General features: G+C 30.5%; 1 protein-coding gene and 1 pseudogene across 1 annotated transcript; both read right to left on the bottom strand.

The window, feature by feature from the left end:
• Positions 1-1,112: 1,112 nt before the first annotated feature.
• LOC125867532 (homeobox-leucine zipper protein ATHB-13-like) lies at positions 1,113-3,631 on the bottom strand. Its single transcript, XM_049548071.1, has 3 exons — positions 3,260-3,631; positions 2,453-2,838; positions 1,113-1,563 (listed from the first exon to the last, which is right to left on the bottom strand). The coding sequence occupies exons 1-3, from the start codon at positions 3,393-3,395 to the stop codon at positions 1,138-1,140; spliced, it is 948 nt and encodes a 315-aa protein (XP_049404028.1). The 5' UTR covers positions 3,396-3,631; the 3' UTR covers positions 1,113-1,137.
• A 9,082-nt stretch (positions 3,632-12,713) lies between these two features.
• On the bottom strand, positions 12,714-16,690 carry LOC125868233 (uncharacterized; annotated as a pseudogene).

Here is a 16,690-nt window from a genome sequence, read left to right as displayed (position 1 = left end):
AAAATTCACAACATTTAAATCAATCAAACATAAGAAAATTCGTTATCGAGTAATTGATTATTCATCAATCTTGTTAGGGCAAGTGAAACACTCTAAGCCTAACTTAGAGTACCTATTTACTTATATTTTGTCCAAGCACCAAATTAACAACCCCTCAATATTTTCATATTTTTTCACTATACAAATATTTCATTAATTAATTTATTGTATAGTTTGTTTTTGTGATTTATATTTGGTACCATACCCTTCTTTCATTATCACTTGTCAGCACAAGTTTGCTAAAGTCCCCTTCACGAGAATGACCATTTCCAACTCTCCTTGTTTTCTTCTACTCTTTCATCTGTTTGTCTTCTTCCTTCTCCTTGGAATGTGTGCTTTGATTCTCCTCTTTCCTATTTTCACACCACCCCTTTTTTCCCCATTGGTTAATTTTAGGCACAAAATATGAGAAACAATCATAAAAAGTTAAAAAATACTTTGGACATTTATGTGCAATAGTACAAGAATGTAAACATCACTCAAAATCAAGAAACAAAATAGGTGAAAACCAATGGTAGGAGTAATTGATAAGATTATTCAAAGTCGCGGTGAAGTGATAATTAAGTATCATCACGTTCATAATCGATAAAACTATTCAAAGTCGTGGCGAGGTAATAAGTATCATTATATTCTTAATCATAAGTCTCTGATTTGAGTTATGAAAATGAAATTGTGCACGCCTTCATTAGGAATATTTCATCATTCAAAAGTGAATTTCTTATGTGCGAACCTAAATTATTAATCAGGTCTGAAATGAATATTGAATACCAGATGAAAATACAAAAACAAGAATGTTCATTTTTTCTATTGATATAATCATAGACGATAGATAAAGTGTAAGTAATAATGTAAATAAGGGGGAAAAAGACATGTCTTTATTAATATTTTTCTCCATAAAAAGTACTTGAAATGTACTTGGTTACTTTATACAAATGCCTAATACACCACAAAACAAATAGGAGTAAGTAGGAGTAACTTTTTTTTTCCCTCTCTCATGAACTCAAAAGAAATATGATTGATCATATGATATAATTTAAAATGCTCCTTCAACTCAACAACTTTTTTAAAAAAGTAAACTTTTTGGTCTCCAAAAAAGTTTCAATTAAAATGCTGTTGCTCTAGCCATGGCCAAAAACTTGTTTGATCATCAATTCCACAAAACATGTTGGATAGGCTTTCTTCTTTGACACTACTATTATTATTAGTAGTAGTAGTATTTTGGTCCATTAATTTGAGATCTTGTCTTGATGAAGATGAATTGATGTGAAAGAGTTGATGAGGTACCACAACCCCATTATTACTATTATTATTATTATTATTAGACCTTATCATTGAAGGTGGAAAAAAAGGTCTACTAGAAATATTTGGATGATGATTGGATAATGGGCTGTCAATGGCTGGTGTTCTTGATATGTCTAGCTTTATTTCTGAGCTGTTTTCACTTCTATTGCTGCATGATCCTTCTGTTTCCTTGTTCAAATTGATTGATTCCGTTGGTTGCTCTCTATTCTTTAGTGACATTATCTGTCCACATTTGAAGATAAAAACAAAATCGTTTAAGTTCTAAGCACCGACAATATAAATTGTCAAAGATCACTTATAAAGTAGTAATTATTTATAACATGGTATTTTAATAATCTGTCATTAAATAGGATCAGTAACATAAGCTATTCATCGCTAGTCCCTATTTATTTTTTTCAAGTGTAAATATAATGAGATAAAGATGGTATCTTCCTTATATAACAAAAAGGTTAAACTATGTGGTATATAATTTGAACTAGTACATTGAGTAAAATAATTATAATAGTACTAGTATAATAGATTAATATAACAAAAAGAACAAAGGGGTTGATAATGATGATATATGTGATTGGAGGTACTACTATATAGTCCTACTAGCTAGAAATTAATGATCAAGATATGTCTCTTCTTTTTCAGAGCTTTCTTTGGTACACTTAAAATTCATCATGATGAGGAGAAGTCAAATCAATCTAAAGAAAAACATGTGAAGAATTTTTTTTTTAACTGAAAATCATGCACCATAGAGTATATATCATGAAAAGGTCCAATATTTCACCAAAATAGTATATTCTTGTTAAAGTTTGACAACCAATAAAATAAAAAACAACATATTATTATATGTCCAAGTTTCAAATATTTCTCCCTACACCTCCAAGAAAACAAGGTTTTCACATACATATAGTGCAACATTATGTTATTTAATTCTTACATAACAAGAAAAAGGAAACTGCAATTAAGTAATCTATATACATCATTATTAGATCATCTTTACCTGTTTCAGCATGTAACATATCTTACTTGTTCGATAATCTTTATATGATCTGATACTTTAAAAAAAAATGTTCACTAGTACTAACGATGTATAAAATTTTAACTTTTTTTTGTTACATACCTCTGCATGAAGCTTTTGGTTTTGAGTTTGTAAAGCATCATTTTCAGCTTTGATAGCATCAAATTGTCTCTTAAGAACTTCATAATCTTTCTCCAATTGCTTAGTCTTCCATCTTGCTCTTCTATTTTGAAACCAAATTGCAATTTGTCTTGGTTGCAACCCTAAAGCTCTTGCTAATTGCATTTTCCTTTCAGGTTCAAGTTTGTTTCCTAACTCAAAATTCTTCTCAAGAGTTTTTACTTGTTCCATATTGAGTCTTCTTTTCTTCTCACCAGCTTGTGATCCATCATCAGACAAATCATCTTCTCCATGATTTTCCTCACAAGCATTATTTCCATCCATCCCAGAAAATGACATAGATCTTTTTCCCAAAAATGAAGCAATACCTACCCCACACACACATTAAACTAAAAAATGTAAGACAATAATATCTTGTTGAAGTTGAAAAAATAATGAGTATCTGAAGTTGAAATTGTGTTTGAACATGAATTTCACTAGGGAAAAATAAAGAATTATAGAGTTTTGTGAGGCAGGGGTAAGGTCTGTGTACACTCTACCTTCTGCAGATCTCACTTGTTATGTTATTGTTGTTACAAGTCAAAATAGTTTTTTAACTTCATATTCTCTATTTCAAGTTGAAGTAAACAAAAATGTGAAACAAACATTGACTTGTGAATAATATTTCAACATTTGCAAATAATAAGTATATATGTTCAAACACCTAACTAGAAGAAAAAATTTATTAAAACAATTAATAAATTAATTAAAGAAAATTATTAAAAATAGAGAAAAGAGAAGAAACTAAACCATGGAAGTCTTGAGGTGAGCATGAGGGAAGAATGGGATTGAGAGAAGTTGAAGGTTGATGTTCATCTTCATGATGAGGAGTTTGTAGCATGAAATTTGTTGGAAAGAAAGCCATTTCATAATTAGTGCAAGTCATAACCTATAACACTTTTTCCCACAACTCCAAATATCTATGACTATGAATATTCATAATGCTTGAGAGAGGAGTAAAATAATTGAGATCAAATAATTCTCTTCAAGAAATGAGGGGGAAAATGTTTATATAAGTATGAAATACTACTAAGAGTATATTTATCTCTTTTTAGTATAAAATAAATAAAAGAGAGAGAGATATTTGAAAATATAAATAAGGTAGTGTTAATTTAGAAGGAGAGGCACTCTATTCTTGTGATGAAAGGATGGCTTATATACCTTATCAACTACAAGAGAACCTTTTCTTTCCTATTTTATCTTCTTTTTTTTGGTTTATTGTTATGTATTTGTATGGTAGAGATAGGGTGTTGGATGTTTCTTAATAGTAGTACTTTTTTTCACCATGATATTCAGTATCTGTATTGGGTCCAACTAAATTTACATTCATATTGAAAACTTTCATATTCAGAATTCGAACCTGAATTCTAATAGTACTTAACTCCCTGCCACCATTATTATTGATTTTATTTTGTTTCAAGTACTTACTTAAGTTAACTTTCAAGCACTACCAAGTTATCTTTTCTCATTAATCCCTTTTAGTTATTTATTTTAATTAATTAATATTTTGGCTTGTTAAGTGACAAAAGTGGGCAGTGTGTATCTTTCTGTAATGACAGTTGTCCTTGATGAATTTAAATCAGGAGGGCAACTGATTCTTTTGCTATAGGACAGAAAATGGGGTTCATATTTTATTGATTTTAGGGGCATAGTGGGTAGTTTAGAGAAAAATAATACTAATATTAATTCTCCATTATAATCTTTTAGTGTATGTTGCTAATATAAGGTAAAAGAAAAAAAAAAAAGAGTTTTGATACATATTTTGGTCATGAGTTTAATAAATTGTCTTCTCCTTAGCATAGATATATATCTAATATCTTTTACACTATCTAAGTTAAATAATTAGGTAACCATTATATAGAAACTTCAACTTAAATTTTATATCTATATATATATGTTGAAAAACTTATTTATTATATAAATATTAAATTATTAGAACCCAATAGCAAAAAATATAGTTATCTAAATTTCAGACTCCACCTCTATATTAACGATAGATAAATAACTCTTCAAATAATATAATACGGCGACTTAAAAAATAGCACGATAATAACCTGTTATGATTGATTAAATTGAAATATGTACATGACTTTATCGATGTATACTACTTAAATTCTTTTTAAAAAAAAATTATTATTTTTTTAGGTGGGGTGGGGGGGGGGGGGGGGTTAAAGAGAGAGAAGGTGGAGGAATCTAGGATGGGTCCTAGAGAGGGGGCAGGGTTTGCCACCTAACCTACCAACACCTATCGTGCATCAGGACTATGGCCTTTCCCATCCATTATCCTTTTCTCTCACTCACCATCAAACCTATATAGCCTATGTATAAATTAGGCCTCTATATCATTTTATTTTGAATTTGAGTGACATATGAAGAAAAAATAAAAGTTATATAGAAGGAAGATATATACTATTTCTCGATAAGAGGGAGTTGCTCGAATAGTAAGCAATATCCCTCACTTTCAATATAAGATTGTGAGTTCGAATCATCAAGGGAGCTCAATAGTGAAAACCCTCGAGTGGGGTTAAAAAATATATATACATATTACTTCCTCTTCCTCATTTTTGTCGTATTTTTCTTTTTCATTTGTTATAAAAAATGTCTTCTTCCTTTTTTTGGCAATTCATTATTCTAATTTTCCACATAACACGTTATAGATCAGAAGATAAAAGGCCGTATTTTGGTAGATTCTATCAATTTTAAGTTTAAAATCACAAGTGTCAAAAGTTTTACTTATTTCTTATATTTTATGTCGAGTTAAAATCAGATAAACAAATTAAAATATCGAGAATATATTACTACTACTATAGGAGAAGAGAACTCTTGGAAAAGGTGCACAAAACAAACAATAACCCCACCCTCTTTTTTAATTTATTTATTTCAAATATATATATATAAACCCTACCATGCATAGTTTGTTTCATTTTATTTTGTATTTGTGCCCCTCCAATCCAAGTGTCCATTATCCTCCAAAATTTGAAATGACTTTATCTTGAAACATGTCGTTATTCCCCGCTTTCCTCTCTCCTTCCTCTCTTCAGAGTTGATCAAGGACAATTTCGGGTTAAAATTATAACGGCAAAAATAAAAATAAAAAATAATAATTATATATATATATATATATATATATATATATATATATATATATATATATATAAATCCACCAAACTTCTAAAGGAGGGAAAAGTCAGATTTTTTCATAAAGTAAAAAGTAAATTTGAATTTTTTTAATAATTATTTGATATTCGATAATTATAGACATAATCAGTGGCGTAGCCTGAAATTTCACGAAGGGTGTCTAGAAATTGTACACGAATACATTTTTTCTTTTGGATGAATGAGTGTACTAGAAAATTTTAAAAAATTAAACTACGTAATATACATGAAAAAAAGTATGTAATATACATGAAAATATTTGAAAAAAAAGTATGTAATACACATAAAAAAAAAAAAGGAAAAAGATGAAAGGTGCACTAGAAAAATTAAAAAAGGAAAAACATTTGAAAAAAGAGAGGCTTAAAGCTGTTATTAGAGAGATTTGAACTCACAAACGCTTAAAGACTTGGCTCTTTCAAGGCACCTTAAACCACTAGGCTACAACATCTTGTTGTGTTAAGGGTGTCCAGAATATGTTATTTAACCATTTTGTATATTATTTTTACTTGTATATACGGTATAATTTTCCGACGAAGGGTGTCCAATTGGACACCCTAAAGAGTATGTAGCTACGCCCTTGGACATAATCATAACTAATTCGAATCTACGCTACGCATAGTGTCCATTAGAGGGGGAGCGCTTTCAATCAAGAATTTGTCTATTTTTAAGTCTCGAAGAATGAATTTTTCGAATGAAGAAATCTCATTCATTCCACTATTGGTGATTTTGTTCCCTTTCTATTTTGTTCCCCAATAGTCCACTTAAAAAAAAAAAACATAAATAAACGATCCTAATGTTTGGTTAAAAATCCAATCAACTTTTTCTGCGAAATTTCTTTTCAACCAAATGCCAAGAAAGAATAACTTCTTCAATATAATTTTTCCATTTTTGCAAAAATTTGACTGAAAAAAATAACATTTTTTTTGCAAAAACTAAAAACTACTTTTAAACAATTTTTTTTTTTGAATTTTTGAACAATACTCCATGAATTCTAAATGCAATTCTTGGTGAGATTTTGCACATTTTCATAGATATATATATACACATAAGTTATTACAAGTATAATAGTGACATGTGAACTAAACTTATCTATTATTTGAATTTTGAACCAATACCTAATAAACTCAAGAACCCTAAAGATTCACACAAAATAACATTAGTTGGTACAAAATTGACCCCATATCCAATACTCATTAGTATTGGAATTTTCAACATCTACATTGTTGATTGAACATATATAGAACATTCATGATAGATTAGAAATTTTGATTACGTAGGTCATGTGGTATGTTATTACATGGAAAAATTGTCATAACCAAATATAGAAAGATTAGGACAAAAGATTCTTCTTGTAAGATTCAAGAACAAGCTAGGGTTACAAAATAGTGTAAGCACAAGTAAATTATTGAGACCTTACAATACTTAAAGTGGTTAATTGATGTGTACATTTGTCATTGATGAAAAATTAGAGAGGAGGTTGTAAGTCTCTATCAACACCACCACAATTATTTTAAATTTTTTTTGTTTGCCTAATATATTTCTTTCACATCACAACCTATTTTTCTTGTTTGAATATAAAATCCATTTGTATTGTTTGTAAAAAATTTCAGTACTTTTCACATTTCTATTCTTTCTCTACCTTAAATTACCATTTTCTTAGAATTGCCATTGTTTAATTTGGAATATGTTTTTGTTGGGGGAATAATAAAGTAAATAAAAATTTGTTCTTTCTAACAAATTTTAGATGAGAATAGTCGTCACATACTTCAATATGATATCAGAGCAGGTCATGATATTTGAATTTCACCCTCGCTCATTATAAAAAAAAATCAACATGCTTGAATGACAAAAAAATATCAAATTTGTATGTGATCAGAGGAGGCATGTTTGAAGCATAATTAGTAAATAAATTGTATTTTGTCCTTCCTCACTTGAGCTTTTAGATGAAATGGTCGTACACTTCTTAGGAAAAGGTAGTGGGCTCACGAATAGGGACGGAACCAAGTATGTGCAAGGAGTTCATCCGAAACCTCTTCGGCGAAAATAACATTATATATTCAAGATTAAAATTATTTTATATATATATATATATATATATATATATATATAGTCAATGTTGAATTCTCTCACTTCTTTGAGTGTGTAGTTCTTTATATTTGAACCACTTAACGAAAATTCTGATCCTGCTACTCCTTATGAATAGGTGAATGGAAAGAGAAGGTCGAATTTGAAACCTATATACACATATCGCAACATGAAGTTAAAATTAAGTGATGTATTACCAAATAAAAAAAAATGATTGATTCAATGAGATAGGTATAAATTTATAATTTGTACTTTTGTAGTCACTAACATTCAACTCAATCTCTATTTTTTTTTTAAACATTATTAATTTTTCATTAATTGTAAGGTATTTAATTAGATAGTACTCTAATTAAATACCTATAAGATATATAACTAGACATGGAACATTAGGACCCATAGAAAATTGAATAATATTCGAATACAGCAAAGAGTGTCCCTTCCTTCTGTGCCAAAATTGGCCACAAACACATGCTGCCTCAAATTAGTTGTTGATTTAACGATTCATCCATTTCTATCACTCTATCAAATTGATTGAATTCAACTTATATCTCTAAGCCTTCGAGATACGAATTCGATCAAACTCATTTTGTAATTTAAAAGGAGAAATATCTCGAACCTTATAATAAGTTTCAAAATCTGACTCCGCTTCTGAATAAGACTATTATCAATAAATAGTGCAGTAGTATATATTTATAATTATTATTCTTGTGGTACTTTTCTCTCATACCTTCTCATACCATATAAAGTAAGGGAGACTGACACTATGCTTTATAGAAAGCAAAATAGTGATAAGGAATTGCGAAAAAGTCCCTAAAAAAAGGAAGCGATTTTTCCTGGAAGAGCCAATTTTTTTATTTTTTTTACCATTTACAAACACGATAACTCCATTTTAATTTTTCAAAAAAATAGAAATTAATGGACCATAGATGTGACTCATTCTTTTTTTTTTCGTACCCTTCTTTTTTTGATAAATATGGAAGTGTCGTGGGGAGCTACATGCATGGGATTCCTTTTGCTTTTGTGATATATATATATATATATATATATATATATATATTAATGCATTCAAACGTATGTTTATTCATGAATATTGTGGGACTTGGAGTATCAAGAACTATTAGTCCTTAATTTTATTTCAAATTCAAATGTGTCTAGATAATTTTCAATTCTTAAAACAATTAGTGAAACTATGCGATATCATATGTACTTTAAAAGAAAAGTTAAATAAACTCTATGAATAATAGAGTGTATGTTGATCTTACTCTTATCTGACATGATATCAAAATAGAGCATCCATCACTAAATTTACTTTCACCATCCCGATATATATATTGTACAACTATATCTGAAATAAATGATGGAGATTGAGAAATATTTTGAGGGTATTGGGACCCCTTTTAATGTACAAATTTTATTAATTATTTCAAAATAAATAAAATAAAGAATATTATATATATATTTTTATTTTATTATATATATAAGGCAAAGACAAGAGAAGGAAACATCACAGCATCACATGACTTTATTAGTTGGAAGTTTCAATAATCCCATTGGAAATAGGGTGGATCCATGTTCTTAGTTTCTGCTATCCTCATATTTTTAAAAAAATTTAAAATAATTTTTAATAGTTTATATATGATATAATTAAATATTCACTAAATTAAATTAAATTTATTTTTTTAAAAAAAAAAAGGTAAATGAATTTTTTGCCTCCACATGCCCCTCATATATGAGTTCTGATGTGTTCAGCTTAAAAACTGATCCCATGTGCTTTCTCTTCTATGCTTCACACTCTTCTTTGAAAGCGATTTGTCAACTAATTGCTTTTTCTCCATTTTGATTTTTTATTTGGTATTCAATATTTAATTATAATTTTTTTGATAAATTATTTATATAGTAGTCGAATTTCTTAACACGAATATAAAAGTTCAATCAAAACTAGTGACCAAGGAGTTATCGGTTGCTTAAGTGGAAAGCATCTATATAAACCGAATTAAGGGTGGTTAGCATGAATATTTTTTTTTGAAAAATTATACCATGGGATGAAAATAATTATGTATATATAGGTTAAAGACTATTTGGAGATATATATTAATCTTTTTTTAATACGGTTAGTGAAATTTCTACCTTTGTCACTGTTCTCGACCTTCAATTTTAAGATTGTGACTTCGAGTTATTAAGGAGCTAAAAGGTGAGAACTCATGGAAAGGTTGGAAACAAAATCAAAGTTACTAAATTTTGCCTAATTTGTAATTAAAACTCTACCTCTGCCTCTATAAATAAATGAGCGACTAATCTAAATTTGTTTCGGCCACTAAGAAATTCCATTAGGGGTAAACCGCTTCCTACAAAACGTAATCTTACTCTAAAAATTCGAGTACAAAACATTTATTTAAAATTGAAAAAGTACTTATTACTTCACTATAAATATGCAGTGGTACTTGTTCTAATTTTTTTTTTTATTATTAAAAATGTGTAATGGTGGATTCGATTTTTTTTTAAAATATACTGTAGCGTTTTGATCGAGTTGGGCCACTTGAATTTGTCTATTGGGATCAAATATGTAATGCATCTTCTAACTTCCTTATTATTATTTTTTTCCATTTTGGTAGATTCAGTTTTCATTATCTTAATTAATTTAATTTTAATACGTAGCTACGAATTGTAAATATTGAAACTGTAGCTAAGGAGCGGCCTAAAGTTAGCTATTTCTGAAAATTGTCAGTTGTATATAACTTATAACTAGTAAGGTCATGAAAACTATATAGTCTATATATATAGGGACTACACACACAAAAAAAAAAGGGAAAGATATATTCATAGTAATTATGTTGCTTAATTGAAAGACAGTTCCCCCTCCTAAGAAATTGCATGGTAAAAGTTCAACAACACTATCATCATGAAGTTGCCAATTCAACCACTCACATAATTTTCAATCTTTTAGAACTATTATGTAACAGTATGGTCTAACTGTTAAGATATTGTATGTTTTGGATCTAAATCATCGATATAAATTTGTTTCTCGAGGTAATTTAATTAACCTCGTTTGAAGAATTGATTATGAACTCATTCTTATATATAAGGTCATTAACTTTTTTTTCTTTCATTGTGATGTGAGACACTCCTTCAAAGATTTGCTCTCCGTTATGAGCGTCACATAGATTTTGTGTGCAAAATCTTAAAGTCTATATGGACTTATCGATTATTGAATTGTGGGCGTGCATGATGTTCTATCTAATCAGTAACACTAACCTGCCGTCGAAAACAATCATTTTTCTTTAATGTTGTTGAATTATGTCCTTCTTTATACAATTGTAAATATTATATATAGTAGAGTAGATTTTCATTTTTTTTTTAGATGTGTAACAACTTAAATTATTTTATAGTAACTCTTGACCGTGAAGAGAAAAGGTGTATTGAGTGGAATTTGAAGGAAGGAAAGAGGTGCATATATTTGTATGGAATATATTATATAATATATAAACGTGATATTTAATTTGGCCTCAATTGATAATTATGCTTTTCAATATTTTGGGTGTGCACAATGTAGATACACATGTTCTACGTGATATAATACACATGTGAGGACATTACATAAGATACATGTGTCTAATTGTTCTACTTTACACAATTTTAAGTGTGTACTTATGCATATCCAAAATTGAAGAACATAAATATCAACTGGGACCAACTTACCTTGAATGTAAGATAAATAACTTCAGACCATTATGTCTGAAGTTATATCACAACTAGAAACAAATTAAGGGTGAATCGATGAAAATTTGTGTTATAAAACATAATTCTATCAAAATATTTTAAAAATTAGCCACGGAATATTTTATAATGGAAAATTTTAATGGAAAAATAATGATTATTTTTAGTAAATGTATGTTGCGAACTTAAAACAAGTTTAATTAAACCATTATTCTTTCTACTGTTTTTATTTTGAAAAAAAAAAATAATGTCTTGAACTTCTGATGGAGATTGAGAACAATTTCACTTGCCATTTAGTTCAAATAAAAAAAAACTTATTGAAAATCAAATAGAAACATAAAAAGTACAAAAACTGGACGTTGAACTTCAAATATTTTTCATTAGAACAACCTCACTTGCTTATAATTCGCTTTAAGATACTAATAATACCGTTTATTATTTTGTTAATGAATACCATTAAAAATGCTAAAGATTAATAGTCGGTGTATACTTCATGTATAGTTAAGTTAGATTCAATTTTTTGAGTGTATCATAATGTATAGTCAATGTATAACTCATGTATAGGTAAGCTATATTGTATAGTCAATGTTTACTTTCTATGACTTTTGGCTAGATATATTGTATACTAAGTATATACTATCTATGATATATAAAGGCGGATCTAATATTTGAAGTTAAAACCGATCTAAGCAAAAGCTACTAGATTCCCGTGAACCTCATATACATCGTACTCTAGATCCGTCACTCTTGATATAGTGACATATAAGTTCAGGAAGCAAATGTTTATGTGATAATGAAACAATTCAAATTAACATTCAAAGTGTTAAATGTTAAGCCAACAAACTTCATTATACATTGATCTTTTGTTATAAAAATTATGATTTACTTTTATCCAGTTAGCTAAAATATGGCGCCTTGGGTCTAACTCACACCCCAGAAGCTAGCTCATAGAGATGAGGATTGTCCAGGCCGTACAAGGAGCTCAGGATTCCATTCAGGGGAAGAGAAGTGAGTATAACACTGACAAATCAACATATTCCGCTGCAAAACAAATATGAATGAGTGGAAATGTACTCCTCGTGTTGATTTGTTGGTCATTCAACTAATAGTTATTATCTCAGAAAGTCACTTTCTTTGTTGAAAGAAGATTGAAATAATAAAGAAGAAAGAAGACTTTCTGAAGTAATAACTATTAGTTAAATGACCATCTGACAGTAAACATGGCAAGGATTGACATACCAGATAAGAGTCAAGGAGATGACCTTCTATCCCAATCAGGAGGTTGTATAGTAACTGTGAACGCATCATTTGCCATATCTTCACGTTGCGTTGTTTGAGTTTCCTCTGCTGAATTAGCAACAGACCAGCTGCACCAATTTACTTCAATGCTTTTTAGAGAAACAACGTCCTCGAAATGAGAAGTGATTTTCTCATGCCTCTTACAGTTTGTTAAGACCAAACGTTCAAGATTAGGGAACGAATCCTCAGAAATCGACCATTGAGCAAAGTTGAAGCTGTCCAATTTTAAGTATTTGAGTTCAGGGAACTCTGTATCATTCACATTCCACTGAACTCCTTCAAAGGCTTTGTTTAGTAACTTTAGAACCTCCAAGTATAACCAATGTTGATTGATTCCAAATCCAATACCTTAACAAGTTTGAAGCTGTTAAAGATGAAGGAGATATCACGCGCCATTGTAGTATACTGATCATCACTGATGTCATTGGCAACTTTTTAATTCTAAACTTTCCACATGACATGTTCAAAACTACAAGATTAAATGACATTTTGGTACGTTCTATCTTTAGTTTAAGACCACAAGATTCAAAAGTTTACTTTATTTTTCTGAAACTTCATATCAAGTCAAAACCAGACAAACAAATTGAAACAGAGTGAGTAGTATATATAGTTCTTTTGTACCTATATATCCAGAGCAGAAAATTCTCCTGTTTGGCCTTCTCCAAGCAGAATTTGTGCAATAGATCATGAACACGACACGTTTTCAACTTGCCATTGAACCTCTTCTCCATGTCCATGACTAGATTTCTACTAATAAGGTTTTTCAAGAAATCTTGTGCAACATCTTCTAGTCCTTTTTCCTTATTTTCAAGTACGAAACCTTGTGCCAACCATAACCTTGTCAATTTCGAGACATGAATGCTTTTGCCCCTCAAAAATCCTCCAAAATACAAAAAGCAAGGCTTCAGATGATGTGTCAAATTCATGTAACTGAATCCAATTATCGACATGCTCTCTTCCAAGCTATCGATGTTCAGTGCATCTAGACTTTCTTCTACCATTTTTAATACCTTGAAAGCACATATGTAAATAGTCCCATGCTTTTGTGTCCCATACATCATCAATGAGGATTAAGAATCTCTTGGTCAACAAAACTTGACGCAACTCTTTAGCTAATTGATCATCTACTTTCTTCGTGTGATCAGAAGGCTCAACATCATTCAAAAGAGTAAGTAACAATTCTCCTCTCCATGAATATGCTTGACACTTACCGTGAATATCAAAGTAACAGGAAACTATCTGATCATTGTAAATCTGCTCGGCAAGAGTAGTCTTGCCCAAACCAAGCATGCCTACTTTGTGCCTTTTCAGTAACACTTATTACAAGACCATAAACTTCATCATGCTCAGCATTGCTCTCTGAAAAATGATTGAGAAACGATCTTCCAATCTGATGCTTCAGTTCGGTAATTAAGTCAAGCTTAGAATGTAACAGCTCCTCCAACTTGCCCAAAAAACAATTGAGGAATCCTAATCCACTGGTCTTGGGGGAAGACAAAGAGTGAAGAGTCTGGGACTTTAAACAAATTATTTTCGCCCCTTCTTCAACAAACTTAACCACTTGTTTGACATCATAAAGATATAACAAGTGATACCAAACAGGATTATCTCAGACAGAGAAGAAAATGATATACTTTGAACTATTAACGATCTCTTGAACACGTTCTGCGAGGTCCTTGAGTTCTTCATGCATATCGCGGTGCTGTACAATATCTTCAAGGAAAGATCGCAAATACACTCTATACATCTGTCTCAATTCAGGCCTAACAAGATTTAATGTTTCCAGCAGTTTAGAAAACTCAGCAGTGTGCAGCAGTGTAAGCTACATCCTCAGCATGGGTCAAGAGATCACTCATTATTGTCTCGTGCTCATAGACGCAAGAATATGCAGCAACCATTATTTACGCCGGGTTTAGTTTTTTCAGCACCTTTGAAGTCATTCTGATTGAGACCTTTGTCCGGCCTTCTTCATCCATATGGCACCATATCTCATATAAGTCATTCTCTTTTTTTTTTCTTCAAGTTGAATATTCTTTCTTTTTTTTTTACCACTAAATAGTGTCTAGCGATCTTTTATTAAACATAAAAAATATCAATAGGGACAAGTACAAGCAAGGAGGGCTAGACCTTACCTTACTAATCCTAATGAAGTACCTAACAAGCATAAAGAAAATAAGAGCTAGAGAGAACTAAGTATTTTCTGATCATCACAGAGTTTGTAATACACTCCATGATGATATTACAAATGAGGATGCTTAAATAATGTAAAAATATGTCAATCAAGAAGAAAGTTGAGTTACCAACCTCAAACTTTCTATTACTAAAGCATGAATTAAAAAAGATTGATTTCCCATCAAAAATAACTTGAAATATATTTCTCTTGTCTTCTTCTTCAAACCTATCCAACAACACTAGATGATTCATACCTTCTTTATGGATTTATTGGATCTAGTTGAACCTATTGATACTGTCAAATGGTTTTGCTTTGCCTGTCGCATCGGTGGGTGCCTTGGAACAAACTCCTCAGTCATTTTACCGTCCCAACTATGTTGCCTTCCATATGTCTTCTTTTTGCTTTTGTTGCTTCCACTTCTTTATTGCCTAGGTGATATATCCCCTTCCCTAGCCACTCTATCAAAGCAAATGTCCAACATATTGTCTTCCTCATCTTCATCAAGAGAATCCTCACCCAAATCCACTCCATCTTCATCAAGAGAATCCTCACCCAAATCAATTGTATTTGACACTAAGGCACTTGACTCATTCTTCCTTGCAAGCACACATTTAGGCACAAATACAGGAGCTTCTGGACTTAATTTTCTATTTAAAGCAGGTGGTGAGACTTGTTTTTATTGGATCAAATCGTGGTAATTCTCTGTTAACCTTACTTGCTTTCCAGTAGTCTTCAATAAAGCATCAAAGTTATTCGAACATAATAGGTCTCTTGAGGCATTACTAGTATTTTGCCTCTTCTCACTGTCATGAAAATTCCCAGTCGGACCCTTTTCACTACATGGAGAATTATTTTGACTAGTAGGGGAAAGACTCCGACTACTCGCTGATTTTTTGTGTGCAACCAGTGTCCAATTTTTAGTTGGATTATCGTTTTCAACTTGCAAAACATGCTGCCTAGAATTTTTAGTATCTTCAACATCAGATGTATCCATTATTTTTTGTCCTGAATCCATTAATTTTTGCCCTGAATCAACTCGCGGCGCATCAACCCCAACTATTGGTGTTCCCCCTGCATTTTTAGTTGCTTTAGACATTAAATTCAGCCCAACTTCTTTTGATTGCATCTCATTAGTAGCAGCTTGTTGGTTATTGCAATCACTTTTGTTTTCGGTAGTTGTTTGAACACCAATTTTACTTGTATCAACATCCATTGAGTTTACACGATTTTGCTCGAAAGTGGAAGCAACCAATTGTCGATCTAAAGAAGTAGCTTTACTTTGATCGACATCTACAATCTTTCTTTTTTCATTTAATATCTCTCTCGCATCTGTCACACCACTTCTCTTTTTACAATAGTTAATGGGTATGACGGGGTTTTTTTTTAAAAAAAAAAAAACAAAAGAATGAAAAAAAAATGATTTTTAGAGTCGCCACTTGAAAATGAGTTTTTTTTTTNCTTTGATCGACATCTACAATCTTTCTTTTTTCATTTAATATATCTCTCGCATCGCCTTGATACTTTTCACTATCGATAGTACATTTTAAAGCACCTTCAATGGTATCATCAATTTGTTTGTTATCTTGATTTCTTTTCAAAATCAAACGACAACTATCTTCATCATGACCTTGGTGCTTACAATAATTGCAATACAAAGGTAGATTATCATATACTATCTCTTGAAAAACCTCGATCAACTTACCAGATTTTCCATCCACAAATTGCAACCTTATACGATTTGGGAGCTTTTCCAT

This window comes from Solanum stenotomum, chromosome 6, assembly GCF_019186545.1.
Source record: "Solanum stenotomum isolate F172 chromosome 6, ASM1918654v1, whole genome shotgun sequence".
NCBI classification, from domain to species: Eukaryota; Viridiplantae; Streptophyta; class Magnoliopsida; order Solanales; family Solanaceae; genus Solanum; species Solanum stenotomum.
The sequence above is the reverse complement of the archived record's forward strand: the minus strand, read 5'-3'. Positions and strand labels throughout refer to the sequence as shown.

Coding starts and splice junctions, on each gene's coding strand:
- LOC125867532 (XM_049548071.1), bottom strand. CDS start 3,395: ATGACTTGCACTAATTATGAAATGGCTTTCTTTCCAACAAATTTCATG. Junction 2,839..3,259: donor CTCACCTCAAGACTTCCATG/GTTTAGTTTCTT, acceptor TGTGTGGGGTAG/GTATTGCTTCATTTTTGGGA. Junction 1,564..2,452: donor ACCAAAAGCTTCATGCAGAG/GTATGTAACAAA, acceptor AAATGTGGACAG/ATAATGTCACTAAAGAATAG.